The 18002-nt window shown below is 40.1% G+C and overlaps 1 protein-coding gene across 3 annotated transcripts in view; it reads right to left on the bottom strand.

Moving 5' to 3' along the window:
- URI1 (URI1 prefoldin like chaperone) overlaps positions 1 to 13315 on the bottom strand; it is a 68630-nt gene extending 55315 nt beyond the window's left edge. Inside the window, exon 1 of one of the 3 annotated variants that reach the window (XM_072749653.1) lies at positions 12916 to 13315. In XM_072749653.1, the coding sequence (XP_072605754.1) occupies positions 12916 to 13026 (111 nt within the window). In that variant the 5' untranslated portion in view covers positions 13027 to 13315. Of the gene's footprint in view, positions 1 to 11814; positions 12766 to 12915 lie in introns of those variants that run through there. The other 2 variants (XM_072749664.1, XM_072749668.1) reach the window with 2 other exon arrangements.
- Between the last annotated feature and the right edge of the window lie 4687 nt (positions 13316 to 18002).

Here is an 18002-nt window from a genome sequence, read left to right as displayed (position 1 = left end):
CTAAAGCAAACATCATTTGTTTGATAAAATATTTAAAGCTGTTTCCCTGATATGCAGAACTAGATAAGGAAGCCTACTATCACTACTTTTATTCAACACTGTATTAAAGGTCATCCATCAATCAATAAGAAATAAAATAACTAGAAAGAAAAAAACTATTATTCAGACAATATGCCTGTATACATCTATACACAAACTATCAGAATATAGATGTAACAGTCAACATATAAAAATCAAGCATGAGACCACATATCAGCAAAAAACAAACAACAAATAAATTATAAAATGCAATTAAAAGTAACAAATATCAAGGAATAAATGTAAAATACATACAAGAATGACATACTTAAAAGCCAATACCAGGAGACCGTGGGTGGCTCAGCAGTTTAACGCCTGCCTTCGGCCCAGGGCATGACCCGAGTCTGGGGATCGAGTCCCACATCGGGCTCCCTGCATGGAGCCTGCTTCTCCCTCTGCCTCTGCCTCTGCCTCTCTCTCTGTGTCTCTCTCATGAATAAACAAATAAAATCTTAAAAAAAAAAAAAAAAAAGCCAATACCAAGAGAAGAACTAGAGATATACCATGTTCATCGATTAGAAAATTTAGTGTAAAAACATCATTAGTCCCCCAACTAATCCTTAGATTCTCTGCATTCTAAACAAAACCACAACAAGTTATTAAGTACGGAAAAACTGATTCTAAAATATTCATGAAAAAGCAAAGGCTCAAAAATAGTAAAGGCAATCACAAAGATGAACAAAGTTAAAAGAATTTTCTACTAGATACCAAGGCCTAGCAAGACAATATGGTATTTATGCCAGTATAGGAAAATACCACAATAAAATAGAAGAGAAAAGGGATTACACATACATGATTTACATAATTTGTGAAAAAGACATACTCAGTAAGGAATTAGAGCTATACCTTAGGAGTGCTACATGCTAGGATTAAGAGCAATACTCAAAGAGATCAAAAAAATTTTCAACTAGATGCTAAAAGAAAACTTTCTCTTGTTTGAAAATGTAACATCTTCTAGAGTCTCTATCATTTTTCATTCCAATGTCTGGCATACAATAAACAATTACAAGGCAGCCTATGAAAATAGGAGAGCAGCTGATGAAAAACCAAGAGTAAAAATAAACAACAGAAAGAGACCCTCATTTGATTTACATATTACACTTATAAGACACTTTAGAATATATTCATGAAAATAGAGCAAAGGTTGGAGACATCAATTCTAGAGGCCCAGAATCCACTTAAATAATGTGAAAACAAATTCTGTAAATAAAAAATACAATAACTGAGACTACACATTTAGTAGGTGGGTTTACTAGCAGATTAGATACATAAGAAAAGAGGACTGTGAATAGGAACAGACCTTAACAGAAAGTATCTAAATCGACATACAGAGCAAAGGAGGATAGGACCAAAGATGAAGCGAAAATCCTAAAGCAGATAAAAGAAAAAGTATACAAATTCTTCAGACAAGGAAATGACTGACAGAAAACTAACAAATGAAGAAAAGTCAAAAGATAACAGAATGGCATATTAAAAGTGTTGGGGGGGGGCTCCCTGGGTGGCGCAGCGGTTTAGCGCCTGCCTTTGGCCCAGGGCGCGATCCTGGAGACCCGGGATTGAATCCCACATCAGGCTCCCCGTGCATGGAGCCTGCTTCTCCCTCTGCCTGTGTCTCTGCCTCTCTCTCTCTCTCTCACTGTGTGCCTATCATAAATAAATAAATAAATAAATAAATAAATAAATTTAAAAGTGTTGGGGGGGCAGCCCGGGTGGCTCAGTGGTTTAGTGCCGCCTGCAGCCCAGGGTGTGATCCTGGAGACCGGGGATCAAGTCCCACATCAGGCTCCCTGCATGGGGCCTGCTTCTCCCTCTGCCTGCTCGCTCGCTCTGTGTCTCTCATGAATAAATAAAAAATAAAATAAAATAAAAATAAAAATAAAAAAAAAAGTGTTGGGGGAAGGAGTCAACAACCTACCAACTTAAAATAAAATAAACATGAAAACAGAATGTTTAAAACCATAATAATCCTAATGTTTCTGGGTTAAAAACAGATGTAGAGGTAAAATACATGACAATAAGAGAAATAAAATAGGGTTGGTCAATGAAATTAAACTATCAAAAATTAGGGGCCCCTGTGTAGCTCAGTCAGTTAAGCAATTGCCTTCGGCTCAGGTCATGATCCCAGGGTCCTGGGAACAAGCCCCACATGGGGCTCCACATCAGGCTCCACACTGGGCATGGAGCCTGCTTAAGATTCTCGCTTTCATGCTGCCCCGCCCCCTGCCCTGCCTGTGTAAGCACGCACTCACTCGCTCTCTCTAAAAAATAAAAAAATAAAAAATAAAAGAAGTCAAAGGTTTAGGAACAGTTATCAAATCCATAAACAGGATTTTTTTTTTTTTTTTTTTTTTTTTTTTTGCTTTGCTATATTGCATTAGTATTTCTTTAAAACAATAGGGGGCAGCCTCAGTGGCCCAGCAGTTTGGCGCCACCTTCTGCCTAGGGTGTGATCCTGGAGACCCAGGACTGAGTCCCATGTCAGGCTCCCTGCATGGAGCCTGCTTCTCTCCCTCTCCCTCTGTGTCTCTGCCTCTCTATCTGTCATGAATAAATAAAATCTTTTAAATAAATAAATAAATAAATAAATAAATAAATAAATAAATAAATAAATAAATAAAACAAAAGGAAACATATTTAGGGTATTCTGACCTCCTAAAAAATAGTCATCATTTTAAGATACAATAAATAAGTGAGGAGTAGCCAGAAATGAACCTAAAAACTGAGTCAGACAACACACGGGTCTCAAATCACATTTTACTGACCCTGGATGTTACACTACATATAGTGGGACTTAGGATGATAAAAGTGACATAATTCTATTTTCATTGTTTAAAAAAAAAAAACTCAAAAATAGGTAGAAGGGGAGTAAGAGTAGAACCGTCAAGACCAGGTAGCAATTACCACCAGATAAGAAATGATACCTTGAAAATGGCAGTGGAAATAAGAAATACCCAATTCAAGGAATTAAACATATTGTTCTCTAGGTTTTGGCCACCTTATTCTTCTAGTCTTACCTCTTTTTCCTTAATATCTTAAATTAAATTGAGTAATACTCTGAGAAAATAAGACTAGTTTATAAAGCAAAACCAGTTTACCCTTCAAACCAATAATCACATCTCTAGGACTTCACATGAAATCACTTAACTAATGAGAAAACATACAGAGAGTGATCCACTGAAACACTATTTGCATTATCAAGAGACTGAAAACCACCAAACATCCATCAAAAAGATATACCAGCTGAATACCTGACAATATACCCACACAACAGAGTACTATGCAGTCATAAAATATGAAGAAGATCTCTCTGAACTACAGTAATTCCTAAGTATAAATTTAATGAGAAAAACAAGGGGCAAAATATAACATGCTCCCTGGTGTGTAAGAAGGTGGGAAGAAAGGTAAGAGTATACCTTAAATTTTATTTTTAAAGAAAAACAGAGGGAGGAGAAACTAGAATTTACTGAGAATATCAACTGGGATAGGTAAAAGAATGGAATTAATTATCTCAGTATATCTTTTGATTCAATTGTGATTTTAAACCATATAGAAGTTTTATGTACTCATAAAACAAAATTGAATGAAACTGATAAAAAAAATCAAACACTATAATTCAATACAAATAGAAACTGTACATCAAATCCAAAAGATAAGTGCACAGAAAAAGTAGTAATAACTCAAGCACTTTGAGATCAGTAACCTAACTCTACACCCTAAGGGGTTAATTCTATAACAAATGGAACTTCAAGGAAATCTTGAACTTCACAGGATCTGCTGTTGGCAGTGATGTTAATGTAGTAATTCTAAAACTATTTTGTGTATATGAGGGATACAACAAATAGATATCGACATTGTTGAGAACCAAAGTTTTAACTATGGAAGAAGAGAAATTCAAATATAGATGGCAGACCCTGTGGTAACAGATCTGAAAAAAGTGTCAAGACCCACAGAACAGTTGTAGTTTTCAACTTTCTTTTTTAAGTAGTTCTAATCATTTGCAAAGATTGGCATTTCATGACTTCTTTTTTTTTTCCTTAATATTTTATTTATTTATTCATGAGAGACACAAAGAGAGAGGCAGAGACACAGGTAGAGAGAGAAGCAGGCTCCATGCAGGGAGCCCGACGTGGGACTCGATCCAGGACTCCAGGACCATGCCCAGGGCCGAAGGCAGGCACTAAAACCGCTGAGCAATCCAGGGATCCCCCATTTCATGACTTCTTAAACGTCTTCCAAAAAATAAAGAAAATTTACTTAGTAAAAGAATAAAATTCATTTTACCTTACAAATTGTTATGAGTACAATGAACCTTTTTACAAGTCTAAGGTACATTACAGGATCCTAGTGACTGTATGTTTCCTGTCTTATTTCATCACCCCAGTAATTATACTTCATGATTATTATTTCTAACCATGCTTTAAAAAAAAGGAACTATATAATAAAATATTTTTTAAAAATCATGAAATCACTTACAAGGATACTGCAACCAATAGAGAAAAATTATCCTTCAGTTTCCTTACTGTATTGTCCAAAGTATACCACCATCTTTCAAAAAAAATATAAAGGCCTAGAGATACTATCTTTGTCTGTTTTTAACAATTCAGAAATCTTCATTTTCTGTCCATAATGGCAAGGAGAAAAAAAGCAACAAAGGAAGATATTTCACAATTATTAAACAAATTAGAATATGAATTTTAAAAATGTCCACTCTCTTGACCACTGCTGCCCAACAGAATTTTCTTTGATGACAGATAGCTTCAAAATCAGCACTGTCCAACACAACAATGTATGGCTATTGAGCACCTGAAATGTGGCCAATCTGAATGAGATTTTTAAATTGTATTTAATTTTAATTCTTTTGAATTTTAAATTTAATACATGTGGTTAGTGACCACCATATTTGCACTAGACAAAAATCATGGTAAGCATAATAATATAAATTAAATCTCAGATTATGAATCTTCAGATGACAACATCCTAAATTTTCTCAAACTCAACAATCATGGGCAACATACAAAATTAACTCAAAATGGATCAGTGATGTAAATATAAAAGCTAAAACCAGAGAACTCCTAGAAAAAAGCAGATATAAATCTTCACGACCCTGGACTTGGCATGTGCTTAGATATGACACTAAAAGCATGAACAACAAGAGAAAAAAATAAATAAACTAGACTTCATCAAAATTAAAAACTTTTGCACAAAGGACGTTATCAAGAGAATAAAACAATCTGTAAAATGGGAGAAAATATTTGCAAATCATATAACTAATAACAATTTAATACCTTAGAATAAAGAACTACAGGACAAAAAGACAACCCAACCTGAAAATGGGCAAAGGATCTGAATAGACATTTCTCCAAAGATGACATATGAATGGCTAATAAACACACGGTAAGATACTCAACATCCTTAGTTATTAGAAAAATGCAGTCAAAACCACAATCAGCTCCATACCTATTAGGACAGCTATAATCAAAAATAACGGAAAATAAGTGTTGGCAAAGATGTGGAAAAATAGGAAACCTCATGCACTGCTGATGTAAAATTATGCAAATGCTGTGGAAAAACCGTTGGGCCCTTCTTCAAAAAGTTAAATATAGAATTACCTTATGACTCAGCAATTCCACTCCTAGGTACGTTCCATGAAGAACTGAAGACAAGGACCCAGATACTTGTACACCAAAGTTCACAGCAACATTCCTCTCACAAGAGCAAAAAAGTGTAAACAAACCATGTTTGAACAAGCAAATGTGGTATATACATACAATGGAATATTGTTCAGTCACAAACAGAAATGAGGTTCTAATACCCAACATGGATGAACCCTGAAAACATTAGGCTACATGAAATAAGTCACAAGAGGGCAAAGGTCATATGATTCCACTTATATGAAACACCTAGAATTGGTAAATTCATATAGACAGAAAGCAGGTTAGAGGTAACCAGGGGCTCAAGAGAGGGGAGAATGAGAATTACTGCTTAATGGTTACAGACTTGAAAACACTGTTTTGGAAACAGTGGTGATGGCTGCAACACAGTGAATAGAATTAATGCCATGAAAATGTATGGTTAAAATGGCAAATTTTATTTCGTATATATTTTATTACAATAAATAAGATCGTTGGAATGAAAGATCTCTAAATTCTATTTCTTTTTTCACTCCTACAAGTTTTTAAGCTTCTTGAGGTCGGCCTAAGGGAAAGACAGCCAAAAGAGATCTTTGATCGAACCTTGGACAGAAACGAGCTATAAAAAACATTTTTAGAAAAACTGAGGAAATCTGAATATATTAAATAGTAACACTGTGTGCCAATATTCATTTCTTGGGTGTGAAAAAAAATACTATGTTTACGTAAGAATATGACCCTGTTCTAATAGAATATGTGCTTAAGTATTAGAGACATGAGGACGTCTGCAACTTACTTTCAAATGGTTCAACAAGAAAAAAAAAAGAAAAAATATAGACGTATAAAGAAAAATACAAAATATTACTGATAACTCTAAACTATTCTTTAAACTTTTCTGTTTTACAGTTTTTCAAAATAAACGGTTGTAGCTTCAACAAGAAAAAATTGCCCGAGGGCAGACTAAAAAGATTGGTACTCAACACCAATGTGGAGATGAAGGAAAGAATGACACAAGCTAAAAGATTTGGAAACCCATACTAAAAACACTAGATGAGAAGACAAAATCAAGCACGTATAGTTAAAGCATAGACTCTGCATCTCCTGTATCCTTTCCCCACTAGTGTTTTGGAACTATTCTTGTTTTGTACTCTGATCTGGAGGCCTAACGTGATGCAAATGGGGCTTTTTTCCTCTTGAAATATTGTATCATAATGTTTATTAAGAAATTCCTAAAGACTGAAACCAAAATTGTTTTTTCTCACAGCACATGACTGGCATGATAATAAGTGCTAACAGTAACAAAAACAAACTGTTCTAAAAATATATATAATTCACAAATAATTAGTTCTAAAAATTCCTTTACTTAAAAAAATGTATCTTCAGTCATGAACTAATTCTTAAAACTTGGCCTTTCTTAGAGGTGGGGGGATAAAAGAGAGAACCTCAACATTAGATCAAACATACTCTTCAAATTACTTACAATTACTCAATTTAGAAATTGCATTTTCTAGGGGCAGCTGCATGGCTCAGTAGGTTAAGCATCTGATTCTTGATTTCCACTAAGATCATGATTTCAGGGTCAGGGGTTCAAGCCCTGCTACACTCCATGCTCAGCATGGAGCCCGCATGAGATTCTCCTCTCTCCCTCTCCTTAAAAAGAACTAAAACAAAAATAAAAAGAATTTTATAAAATCCAATACCCGTAATTCAGAAAAACTCTCAGCTGACTAGGAATATAGGGAAATTTCCTTAATCTGATAAAAGTAAATATTAAAAATATCCACAGTAAACATCACATTGATGGTGAAATTTTCAAAGTTTACCCCTAACACCCACCATCACCATTTTTATTCAACCTTGCACTAGAAAATTCTAGTCCGTGCAAAAGGCAAGAAAAATTAAAAATATAAGGATTGGAAGGATAAAATAAGGCAATCTTGAGGAATCACAAGAAAACTTACACTACCAGGTTATCAACATGACATATAAAGCTTATAACTAGTATAGGTTTGGTATTAAGACAAAAAGGCCCTTGGAACAGTCAAAAAATGGACCCACACATATTTATGACAAAGACAATGATGCAATGGAAAGCGAGCAATCTTTCCAAGAAACAGTGAGGGGGCAACTAGGTATGGGAAAAATGAAACCTGACCTCAATCCCCCTGAAAATCAATTTCAGGTAGATTGTAGATCTAAACATGAAAGGCAAAACAATAAAGCTAGACGATAAGAGAATACATTCAGAACATTAGGGTAGGAAAGACTTCCTAAAAACAAGACAGAAAAACAAAAAACACCAATCACAACGGAATGTTAAAAATGAGAATTTCTTCTCTTCATCACAGGACCCCATTATAGATTACGGTGTTAGTCAAGCCACAGACTAGCATTCCTGAAAAAGACTCCTATCAAAAGTACATAAAGAACCACATAGTAGTTCTACTACTACTGCTACCATCAATTAGAATATGGCAAACATTCAATTGAAAATGCACAAGGGATGAGCAGGTATTTTACCAAAAACAAACACACACAACAAAAAAGCAAGTAGCTAATAAATATTTGAAAAGGTGATCAATCCCATTAGTCACTGTTAGAATGGAGAGCAAAGATGAAACAGATAAACAGTACCAAGTGGTGATGAGAATGTGCAATAGCTGGAACTTTCACCCACTGCTGACAAGGAATGTAAATTGGTATAACCACCTTGGAAAACAAGCATTATAAGTAGAACTGCAGATAAAAACACCACTAGCAGTTCAGGGCAAAAAGTACAAACCACCCAAATTGTTGACCTGAAAAATTAAGAGAGTCAATGAAGATTCTAACATCAGCCTAGCATACACAGAATGGACCTTATAGAATACCACCTCACAATCCCATTATCCCTCCCTTTCTTCACACATGAGAAACGGATGCTTATAATTTAAGACCATTATGATTCTCAAAACACATTCCAATGGCTTCTCATCTCATAAAAATAAAAACCAAAATCCTTACAATGCTCTGATACGGCTCTCACCGCGACTCATTCTGAGCTGGCTGCCCTGACTAGAAAGCTCTTCTCCAAAATACCCTCTCTTACAAAAAACTTTTTCTACCTAGCCTCACCTATCACAAACCATCTGACATTTTACATGTGCCTATGCCATGCCCTTACCACTAGAATCTCCATGAAAGCAAGAACTTTATCTTCCATTACTGTATCCTCAGCAGAGGGTGGCATGTAGTAGGTATGTGCCTGCCATGTGGCGGCTACCTGCCTGGCACGCAGCAGCACTTAATATGTGTTCAAAAGTTATATGCTTGGATTCTGGGCTTGGAGAGAACAGCTGTTGTATGAGGTACATGGCTCACAGTTTCTTAAACTATGTGCAGTTTATCATAAGAAATATGAAAACCCTCCATTATATTAATTATTCTCCTTTATGAAGAATTTGAAATATTTAGTGTTAATCCAGGTTCTACATCAGGAAAGTATAAATTATTCCAAATTCTAATTGACAATTACAAGGGCCACTTAGCAGCAATTATAACAAAATGATATGCTCCTGAGCTCTCCAAAGTTACTATTGTCTTCCAAATAAACCTATGAAAACAATACTAAATACCACCTTTTTTTCACACTACAATAAAAATCTCAGTAATTCTGCTAATAAAAGATAAGAGTATCTGGAAATATAAAATGTAGATTTTGTAGAAATATCACCCTGGCCAACAAACCAAATTTTCAACATAATGCAGCTCTGAGATAGCAAGATCTGAATATGAGGAAACTTCCCTCGAACAGCCCACTACAGTCCTAATCATAACTTTTGTGGCACAGGTCAGGCTAGAGAGGCTTCAAAGTGGCTCACATTTTCCCACCAAATATTCTACTGCCGTTAGTAAAAACACATTTTAGTTAAAAAGAAATGAGCCAAATTACTTCTTGGCCCTGTAATCTTTTGACAGAGAATTAAGAGCAAGTAAAAACTTCAAGGAAAAAAAGAAAAAAGGAAATCAACTGGGGAATGAATGTTTGAATAAACTGTATCTATCAATTCTGGAATAACCAAGAAAACAAACCACACTAACTGGTGTTCAAACTGGCCAAGAGCCATTTTTCAGGCCCAGAATGTATTTACCAATTAAAGATACAACATTCCAGTTTTCATTATAATTAATTAAAATAAGTTTTATCAACAGCCTTTATTGAAAGAGCTAAAATCCCATCCAATTTCACTCACTTTTAGCTAAAATAAGAAATGAAATCATGTGCTTTAAAAACACTTAGTGGTGTTTTCCTATATAACTGTGAATACTTACATGCATATAAACATAACTGTAACCATACCATTCTACAATTTTTAATGTCTGCCTAAAAGCTCATACCTATCATGATTTAATCTCCTGTTGGATTTTTAGTTTTTCATTATTAAAAACAAAGCTGCAGGGAACCTTTGTACATGTCTTTTTGATAAATCAAAAAGGAATAAACAGACGTTTTAACTAAAAAAGCAAAAAAAGTTTTTGAAAATGTTTTAGCTTTGATGCTATAAATGAAAACAATGTTAAAATATTTGATCCTGTCCGTTTATTACAGATGTTGCCATTTGTTGAGGCTGCGGCTCATTTATGCCCCTCCTTTATCTTTTTTCCTCATCACTAATTTTTTGTACTTGTTATGCAGTCCTCCAAAGTATAAACAAGGGAAAAACAGAGAGAGGGACCAACTTGTCATACTTCTTGGCTGAACTTGGGGAAAAAAACAATAAAACAAAAAAACAATGATGAGTAACATTTAAACCACATTACCTAGCAGCTGTTCTCAACCAAGGCTCCTAGTAAAAATAATGTCCTAAATCTAACTTATCCATTGTATGTAATGAATTAATTTCTCTCCCCTGCATCTAGAGCCTACTAGCTAGTTTAAAAAATAATAATAATAAATAAAAATAAATAAATCATTCAAATGTTAATTCTCTCTCACAGTGAAAAACCCAAGTCCTAAAACACATTTAACTGGATTTATATTTAAAAAGAAAAAAAAAATACTAAGTGCTACGCAAATATAAAGCTATAATGAAATTTCTCCTTCTCTCATTCTAAGAATATCCCAATACTTCTATTTTATTATATTAGGTTGGTTTTAAAGCCTAAAAAAAGTCACTCACAAAAAAAAAAAAAAAAAAAAAAAAAGCTGAGTATTTACTAGGTAAAGTTTTCCTACATTAAACTATAATTAAAGTATAGCTATCTAAAAAAAAAAAAAGTATAGCTATCTAACTAGTATATTTTGTGACACTGTGAGTCTCCCGTTAGCTGAAGCAGATCCTTTAAAATACAGTGTAGTCTATTTAGGGAAGGGCTTTATCATGAACTGGGAATGATTTTACATACCCGTAACACACATGCACATGCTGGTTTTATGTGCCAAAACATCACACAACACAGAAAGTAATTTGGTAACACAGTCTACTGAAAATAATTATTTAGGTTCCCACAGGACTGCAACTGAAAAGGCAGTGTTCAAATTCACTAGATACCATACCAGAGAGCTGTTCAGAGCACCCCAAAATGTATCCTTTGTATTTCAGCCACACTAACATCAGAATAAAACTAAGGACATCTCTTTTTACCATGACAAGTAGAACACATATCAAGTCAGCATTAGGCACATGTTATACCACGAGAGGCAGGAGTAATCTCTACACAACAGACCAAAGGCAATGGGAACCCCATCTTCTAAGGATCTGTTTCACTTTTCCTCAAAGAACGAAAAATGTAGTTTTCCCAAAAATGAACAAATTGTTCTCATGAAGTGCTTTCTCTCAAAAAAAAAAAAAAATCCATGAATGTCTTATAATTTAAATACATAATACTTATTGGATTAAAAAAAAAAAAAAGCCAAGTTTAAGACCCAGCAGTTGCATAAGGCACTAGAGAAAAATGATTCTCAGAAAAGGAAATCCAATGCACAAAATAATGCAGAACCAGAACAAAGTAGGAAAGAGTCCCACAGCTCATCCTAACAGGGGGGTTTCCAAGCAAACCGGGTTTTTTTTTTTTTTAGGTTCTATGAAAAGTCCCTCATCTAACTGAACTGAGTATATTCACATACCTGGGTAAGTAGTTACCTTTACACAGGCATGTTCAATAGAAGAAGTTAGGGATTCCCACTGTTTACAGTTTTGAAACAACTTCCTAACCCTTTCAATCAAGATTCTTCCAACAGGACGTAGGACATTGTAAGTAAACTAATGCTGCTTTTCGAAGTGAGAATTCCAAGCTTCCAGTTAACAGTGAGAATCCGAAATGCTACAGAACCCAAAGGGGAGAGGTGGAAAAAAAAAAAAAATCCCAGCTTAAACAGTAATACCGTATTTCTTAAGTCGCGCATGCTTCCTTCCTGTACAGCCCCTGCAAAAAACTTAAAGCCCCTTTAGGGAACGCGGAAGGCTCTTCCCTGTAGGCGGGCAGCGGATTCAAACTCAGGTATTACACGACTGGAGTGAAAGTCCAACAAAACAGCGACCTAGTCCGGGCAGAACCAAACAGCCACAGCTGGAACTGCGCCTGCAGGGTCCTCATTGCGAACCTACGAAAATTTCGTGCAGTCCGGCAAGAGGCAACAAAGAGTATATACATTTTAGCAACATTGTTTCTCCCTCTCTTAAAGCTACACGGCCTCTCTCCTACAGATACATTGTTTCTTTCTCAGAGATACATTGTTTCTCCCTCTCTTAAAGCTACACGGTCCCTTTCTTAAAGATACGTTCTCTTCCTTAAAGACACATGGTTTCTTTCCTTCTTAAAGCTGCAGCGGGGAGCGTCCCCACGCCCCGCCGCTCCCCGATCCAGCCCCACGTCCACGCGCCGCGGCGTCCATCCCCCTAAGACCTCGCTCCGCCGCGCGCGGCAAGCACCGTCGCCTCCCTCTCCCCCGCGCGTCCCTGCCCCTCGGAGGTCAAAGGGCTCCAGACAAAAGACAACAAAAGCACGTGACAAAAGTTTCTCCCAGCACTTTCCGTCCGCGGGCCTAGAGGCTGCGCTCCCCGGCCGGCGGGGTCAGGACGCCCCAGGGCTCGGGTCGCCGCGGGGCGGGGGGCGGGGGGAGGGGGGAGGGGGCGGACCGCGGGGAGGGGGAGGGGGAGGGGCGGGGAGGGGGCGGCGCCGCCCGAGGTCGGGGCGGGAGCGCGGGGCCCGGAGCGCGGCCTGTTACCTTTTCCTGCTCCTCGCGGAGCCGCGCCACCGCCGGGGCGCGCAGCGGCGCCGCGGCCGAGGCCGAGGCCGAGGCCGAGGCGGGGGGCCCGGGGTCGGCCGGGGCCTCCATGGCGGGGCGCCGGGACCTCAGCGGGGCGAACGAGTCCTAAACAAATGTTTCCGGAGGCGGCGTGGCCGGCGGCTGCCCAGCGCCCGCGTGCTCGCCCTCATGCGCCGCGCGCCCCGCGCCGAGGAGGCCGCGCCCGCCTTCTCCGCTGCCGCGGCGGCCGCTGCTCGCGTCCGGGCTGCCCGCGGCCGCATCTCACACGTGCATGCCGCCCGCCGCCGCCGCCGCCGCCGCCCCGGGCTCCAAGCAGCAGGCGGGCCGCTCCGGGAGCCGCAGGCGCCCGTCCGGTGCCCGGGCCGAGACGCGCGTCCAGGGCCGGCCGCGCCTCCTCCGCGCCTCCTCCGCGCCTCCCCGGAGGCCCCGCCCCTCGCCCGCGCCCCGCCCCCGCGCGCACGCCGGGAAGCGCGCGCAGCCTCCGCCCTTGGCCCCGCCCCCGGCCGGGTCACGTGGGGCGGCGCGGGCCGGGGCCGCTGGGAGGGGCCTGCGCGGGCGGCGGGAGGAGCCGGGCTCGTGCACCACCGCCCTTGCTGACAACTTTTTATTTTTAGAGATTTTATTTATTTATTCATGATAGACACAGACGGAGAGAGAGAGGCAGAGACCCAGGCGGAGGGAGAAGCAGGCTCCCTGCAGGGAGCCCGACGCAGGACTCGATCCCAGGACCCCGGGGTCACGCCCTGGGCCGAAGAAGGCAGATGCTCCACCGCGGAGCCCCCCGGGCGCCCCTCCTGAGAGCTTTTAATTTCAGCAGAGTCGGTTCTTCCCTGTGCCTGTGTAATGAATTAAAATGTGCAATTACATGTTGCCGTGTATTAATTACTGCGCCTCTATTAATATAGTGCTATGTTTGGACTATCTAAGAGATTTTTCAAGGATAACTTTGCCCATTCTTTTTCCCTTATTTCAAAACTATGCCTTTTTTTTTTTTTTTTCCTCATACGGCCCCTGTACACCGTAGGTGCCCAGGCGGTGCCTACCTGCCGGAGCTGGCCGTGACCCAACCACCTCCGCCCCAAAGCCTAACTGCGGTGATGGATCCTAACAGAGGGGCAGGCTTGGCCTTCCCTGCAGTTGACACCTGTCTGTGCCTGCTGGCTCTGCTTCTCTTCCCTCTCCCCCGGCAGCTCCCCGGTCCACACACATGCTTTTTGCATTTGCTTCCAAGGAAGATGGAAGGAAAACTTGGGGAAATGGGGTAGGTTAGCTCCTCTCTTTTTTTTTTTTTTAATTTTTTTAAATATTTATGATAGTCACACACACAGAGAGAGAGAGAGAGAGGCAGAGACACAGGCAGAGGGAGAAGCAGGCTCCATGCACCGGGAGCCCGACGTGGGATTCGATCCCGGGTCTGCAGGATCCCGCCCTAGACCAAAGGCAGGCACTAAACTGCTGCACCACCCAGGGATCCCAGCTCCTCTCTTTTCCTCACTGCCTGTCCAACCCCAACACCTCCGAAAGGCAGAGTCTGATGGCTCACATCACCTCCTCTGGTTCCACCATCACCTCTGTCCTCAGTAGCTTCTTCTCCGGCCTCCTTGCCTCCTGCCCCCATCAGGGACATAGCTCCCCACTCTGCCTCCCCTCCCTCGATGGTCAGCCACAGCCCATGCAACCCCTTGCCGGCAGGAAGCTGTCCCCACCCCACAGGGTCTAAAGGCAATGCATTTGCCCCATAAATGGCTGATTCGGGAGTGGGCGCGTGACACTTCACAAATGGTTTCCTGGTGGTTTCTGAAAAAGTTCTCCCTCGTTCTTTGCAAGTGTTTCCATAAAAAATAAAAATTAAAAAAAAATTAAAAATCTATGCATCCCTTGGTGGGGAAGTACAAAGCGTATGGCCCTGTGTATTTCGGGTCTAGCAAGACCGCCCAGATGCCTCCTAGACTCAGAAAGAAGTTGAGTCTGCGGTCAGCAGAGCCAAGAGATAGAACTTGAATTCTTGACTCTATCACGGCACTTGATTCAGGGCTGAACTGGCCAGTTCTGAAATCTGCATTACCTCTGGACTTACAGTTAAAGAGGCCAGTAAATTTCCTGATTAAAGCAGTTTGCATCAGGTTTTCTATCACTAGCAGCCAAAGACTCTGATTCATGCACCCCCCAATCTATTCTCAGCTCAGCAGCCTGAGGGAGCTTTTAAAAATAACCAGATCATGTCATTCTCCCGGTTTGAGCCTTCCATGACTTCTCTTGCAACTAGAATAAAGTCCAGATGTCCTACTAGAATTCTGTATTATCTGACCCATCTTTCCCACCTGCTTGCGCGCACCCTGCCACTCATACCAACCACGATTGGTTTCTCTCTTCTCCTGCCTGGGGGTCTTGGCATTGGCTGACCTGTTGCCTGCAGTATATTTATGCCAGATCTTTGCATGGTCTACTCCTTTGCATTATTCAAATAAAGAGACCGCAATTCAAATAAAGAGACTTTCCTAACACCCTGTCCATAGAAGCTCCTCCCCTCTCCTCCAAGCATCCTCCAGCACCTCACTTTTTACATTTTCTTCATAGCTCTTACCACTTTTTAGGATCCTCAGTTTTATCTGCTTCCATGCTAGTTTCCATCTCTTCACACTGGAACACCAGCTCCATGAGAGCAGGGACTTGGTAGACATTCCATGAACATTTGCCGCTTCCTTCTACGAGGTCCTAGCGCTCAGAAGTGACAGCAGAAGAACTTGAACTATAAACCTAGACAGACCCAAGTTGTGATCCCAGCTCTGCCACTTGCCTGCTAACGAGCCTTAGGCAAAACACTGAACCTCCTTCTGAACTTCATTAACTTGTACAATAGGTCTTAGAGTGATACCTGCCTCAGGGTTGGCTTGAAGAATAATGGTGATGACAAGTGTAAAAGCTGACAGTGAAATCTTCCTCCATCCCTCTAAAATCCTTCAAATTATAATCACTCATCCAAGTGAACATCAGCCGCCTCAAAATACCTTCAATTAAACAAAGTTAAATTTCGGCAAATATAGTTGATCCACTTCCATGTACTCGGCTCTTTACTGGGAATGGGGGACAAGAGGTGAGCAGGTGGGCACCAGAACTGTCCGTGGATCCTGGCCAGACCTTAGATGAGGTTCTTAGAATTCTACAGAAGTTTATCTTTAAACTCAAGGTCAAAAGATCCTCCCCTCCATGGAGCTCCCTTAGTACTTCATCTGCTTATCCTTAGGGTTGACACTGATCATTTTAATCCTTGTAATATGTGGTTTCTCTGTACATTTCAGCCTCCCTTCCAAGGAAAGGGATCCAGTCTTCCTTAAATCTGAAAAATACACAGCACCAAGCATGGCACTTGCTGCAGTTTGTTGCCATCTCTTAGATGCCAGTGACAGAAACTCAACTTAAAGCGACTTATGCAAATAAATAAATAAATAAATAAATAAATAAATAAAGGCAGAGTTCTGGAGGACATCAGGCAAAATGGTGGAGTAGACAGCCCTAGGGATCAGTTCCTTTATCAAAACAGCGTCTAATTTCTATTGACTAGAAACAAGGAAACACTTCAGAGCCAACTATTTTGAAACTCTGGAACCTGAACAGATATAAAAACCAGAAGAGTGTGTGATAAAGGAAGAGGTCACTAACTGTTGGTAAGAGGCTTGTGTTAGGGGGAGGAGTGAGATCCAGCTGCTGTGCCCCATTCCTCAGTCCCCATGGCCCCATGCAGCTGTGGGATTAGCAGCCAGCATTCCTAGCAGCTGATGCCAGGGTGAGCAGTAAGATCCTTGTTCTCCAAAACTTTGGGGTTATGCACTTAGGTCAGCCTACCAGCCCCCTGAGAGACTGGTGGAGGCAGCACCCACTCTTATCTGGGTTTTAGCCTTCTGGAATTATAGCAGCTTCCCCTGACAGCATCTATTGAAGATTTAAAGGGACAGAATACTTTTTTTTTTTTTTTAAGGAAATCTTTGTCAAGTCACTGAATGGCTGCAGAGCCAACAGAACAGAAACTTCAATGACCACACATACCAAGGAATACACTTTGAAAAAAAAAAAGTTGGAAAAATCACTAAACAGATGGTGACAACCTCCGACAAGCAAAAACCAGCAATCCCTGAGGAGCAGGAAAATTAGATTTCCAGAGTTACCACATAATAATACTCAAAATGCCCAGTCCTCAACAAACATTACAAAACATACCAAAAAACAAGGATGCAAAGCCAATTCACAGGAGAAACAATAATTAGAAACCATCCCTAAGGAAGCCCAGACATTAGAAACATTAGTCAAAGACATTAAATCAACTGTCTTAAATATATTTAATAAGCTGAAGGAAATCATAGACAAAGAACTAAAGGAAACCACAAGACCAATGTATGAACAAATAGGGAATGTCAAATAAGAGATCAAAATTATAAAAAGGAACAAAATAGAAATACTAGAGCTGAGAAATGCAGTAAATAAAAAATAAAATAATAAATTCAATAGAGGAGGGATGCCTGGGTGGCTCAGTGGTTGAGCATCTGCCTTCAGGTCAGGCCAGGATTCCGGGGTCCTGGGATTGAGTCCCGCATCGGGCTCCCCCCAGGGAGCCTGCTTCTCCATCTGCCTCTCTCTCTCTCTCGCTGTCTCTCATGAATAAATAAAATCTTTTAAAAAAATTTACTAGAGGAGCCAAAAAGCAGATTTGAGCATACAGAATAAATAAACAACAAACTTAAAGATGAGGCACTCAAAATTATCCAGTCAGGTACAGAAAGGAAAAAAAGTGAAGACTTAGGAACAAAGCCTATGAGCCCAAGAGACACCACCAAGCATACCAACATATGCACAACAGGATTTCCAGGAGAAGTGAGAAAGTGATCAAAAATTTGGAGAGAAAATGGCTGAGAACTTCCCAAATTTGATGACAGACTTGAATACACACATCCAAGAAGCCTAAACAACTCCAAGCAGGATAAACTCAAGGAGGTATATATATCTGAGATACATTGTAGTCAAATTGTTAAAAACACAAAAACAAAAAGTCT

This window comes from Vulpes vulpes, chromosome 1, assembly GCF_048418805.1.
Source record: "Vulpes vulpes isolate BD-2025 chromosome 1, VulVul3, whole genome shotgun sequence".
NCBI lineage: Eukaryota > Metazoa > Chordata > Mammalia > Carnivora > Canidae > Vulpes > Vulpes vulpes.
This window is presented reverse-complemented; position numbering and strand designations above follow the sequence as displayed.